The sequence below is a fragment of the Clupea harengus genome, chromosome 9 (genome assembly GCF_900700415.2).
Source record: "Clupea harengus chromosome 9, Ch_v2.0.2, whole genome shotgun sequence".
Taxonomy (NCBI): Eukaryota; Metazoa; Chordata; class Actinopteri; order Clupeiformes; family Clupeidae; genus Clupea; species Clupea harengus.
In genome coordinates this window covers 26249458-26251957 of record NC_045160.1, presented here as the reverse complement: position 1 = coordinate 26251957, position 2500 = coordinate 26249458, and the positions used below count along the sequence as shown (strand labels likewise).

At 49.9% G+C, this 2500-nt stretch overlaps 1 protein-coding gene across 1 annotated transcript in view; it reads left to right on the top strand.

Annotated features, from left to right (window-relative positions):
• rhoub (ras homolog family member Ub) overlaps positions 1–1918 on the top strand; it is a 6827-nt gene extending 4909 nt beyond the window's left edge. Inside the window, exon 3 of the mRNA XM_012826937.3 lies at positions 1416–1918. Coding sequence (XP_012682391.1) covers positions 1416–1871 — 456 coding nt within the window. The 3' untranslated portion in view covers positions 1872–1918. The remainder of the gene's footprint in view (positions 1–1415) is intronic.
• The last annotated feature ends 582 nt before the right edge of the window (positions 1919–2500 follow it).

Here is a 2500-nt window from a genome sequence, read left to right as displayed (position 1 = left end):
ACTCAGAAAGGGCATTCAGGCAAGGGGCACTGACTAGAGGCTCAGACCAGATGCACAGGAGAATGGCATGGAGACATTCAATTGAGTTCAGTTCAGTTCATTTATAAAGACATTCAGTTTAGTTCAGTTCAGTTCATTTATAAAGACATTCAATTGAGTTCAGTTCATTTATAAAGACATTCAATTTAGTTCAGTTCATTTATAAAGACATTCAATTTAGTTCCGTTCCGTTCAGTTCAGTTCATTTATAAAGACATTCAATTGAGTTCAGTTCATTTATAAAGACATTCAATTTAGTTCAGTTCATTTATAAAGACATTCCATTGAGTTCAGTTCAGTTAATTTAAGTGCCAACACAGTAAACTGTCCCTAGGCGCTTCACACCACCCAGGGCCTGAAGACATGTAGACATGGGTCACCTGGGAAAGGGCAGAGGAGAGACGTGGGCATCAGGGTGTGGCACAGATGGGGTTAAGAGGAAGGACGTGGGCATCAGGGTGTGGCACAGATGGGGTTAAGAGGAGAGACGTGGGCATCAGGGTGTGGCACAGATGGGGTTAAGAGGAAGGACGAGGGCATCAGGGTGTGGCACAGATGGGGTTAAGAGGCTCCATTCTTCTGGGTTTAATCCGCAGTAGAGGATTTAGAAGGCTGGCACTCCCAACACTCCAACGCTGCCTAGATCTAAAGTGTGTTTAAAGAGTTGTGTGTTATAAGTGTGTCTCAGCGCAGAAACTCATTTTCAGGTGTACAGAATATGCTCTAGGGAAGAGTGTTGAGAGCCACTGTGCTGGAGCGTGCTCCCTGATCATGGCCCCTCTGAACTCTCACTACAGCTTTAAAGTTGAAATAAAACCGTAAAGTTGTTAGCGTGCTAGCTCCGGTTAGCGTGCTAGCTTCGGATAGCGTGCTAGCTCCGGTTAGCGTGCTAGCTCCGGTTAGCGGCCAGACTGTTAATGAAGTCCTGGAAATGAAATGAAATGATGTGAAATGTAAGTGGTTCTGCCACACCAGAGTTCTACCGGGGCACTCACCTCTGGACTAATCCAAACATTCTAATCGCCGGAAGGAAAAGCACACGGCAGACCCAATAAGCTCCCGCCTGATGAGGTCATGCAGAGGAGAGCTGAAGTATATTAGCGTGCTGCAACACTGAAGCTGAACTAGAGAACAGTACTTATACAACCATAAAGAAGTTGTGCTAATGAGTTGGCCAGTAGTTGTGCAAGTAGCATACGTAGAATATGTTGAGTATAAACTGAGTTCTCAGGCACTGATTGCTGACTTCTTTTTTTTAAAGGCTGGTGTTCCATTGACTAATCCCCTCTCTCTCTCTCTCTCTCTCTCCCTCTCTCTCTCTCTCTCTCTCTCTCTCTCTCTCCCTCCCTCCCTCCCTCCCTTTTCTCCACCTGCAGGAGGAGTTCGATAAGCTCCGTCACTTCTGCTACGCGCGCACAGACATGCTCCTCCTCTGCTTCAGCGTGGTCAGCCCCGCCTCCTTCCAGAACGTGTGGGAGAAGTGGCTGCCCGAGATCAGCCGCCGGTGCCCGCGGGTGCCCCTGATCCTGGTGGGCACGCAGAGCGACCTGCGCCAGGACGTCAAGGTGCTCATCGAGCTGGCGCGGCGCCGCGAGCGGCCCGTGAGCGAGCACGAGGCGCGGGCGCTGGCCGCCAAGGCGGGCGCCGTGACCTACATGGAGTGCTCGTCGCTGACCCAGAAGAACCTGAAGGAGGTGTTCGACGGCGCCATCGCGGCGGGCCTGCGCCACGCCGAGCGCCGGGCCAGGAGGGAGAGGAAGGTGCGCAGCACGGCCGACAAGATGAAGACGCTCTCCAAGGCCTGGTGGAAGAAGTACGTCTGCATACAGTAGCAGGATGGAGGGAGGAGGGGAGAGGTGGAAGGAGAGAGAGAGAGAGAGAGAGAGAGAGAGAGAGAGATGGATGAAGGTGGGGAGAAAGACTTGAGCCTCCTTTCAGAAGAAACTTTGCTGATGAGATTTCAGAACTTCTGTGTATGTTTTTGTGGAGAGAACCTTTTCTACGGAGAACTTTGAGGACTGTTTGTTAACGGCCACTGAGGGAAGAGTATGGTGAGAGACAAAGCCATGTGATCTCTGATGGACCTGGTCATAAGGACAGGAAACAGGAAACAGGAAACTGGGCCATGGAGAACGGACACAGTAGACTTAATGACCCAGCTTCATCTTCAGCCTCGGCCCGCACCTCCTCCTCTCCTCTCCTCTCTGTGACCTCTGACCTCTGAATCAGTGCGCCACACATACTGGACACCCTTTACACTTCATGTAAAGTACCAATCAGGGCCCCGTCAATCAGTTTCCTGGGGGAGGGAGTGTTGGTTTAATGTGTGTTTCATGTGTTGGTTAAATGTGTGTTTCATGGACTTTTGAAAAGTGACATCACTCTCTTTGGCCTCTTATTTGCCCCTCCCAACAAATTTCATTTTTGTTTGTATTTATCAATCTTTTAATGTCCTGTATGT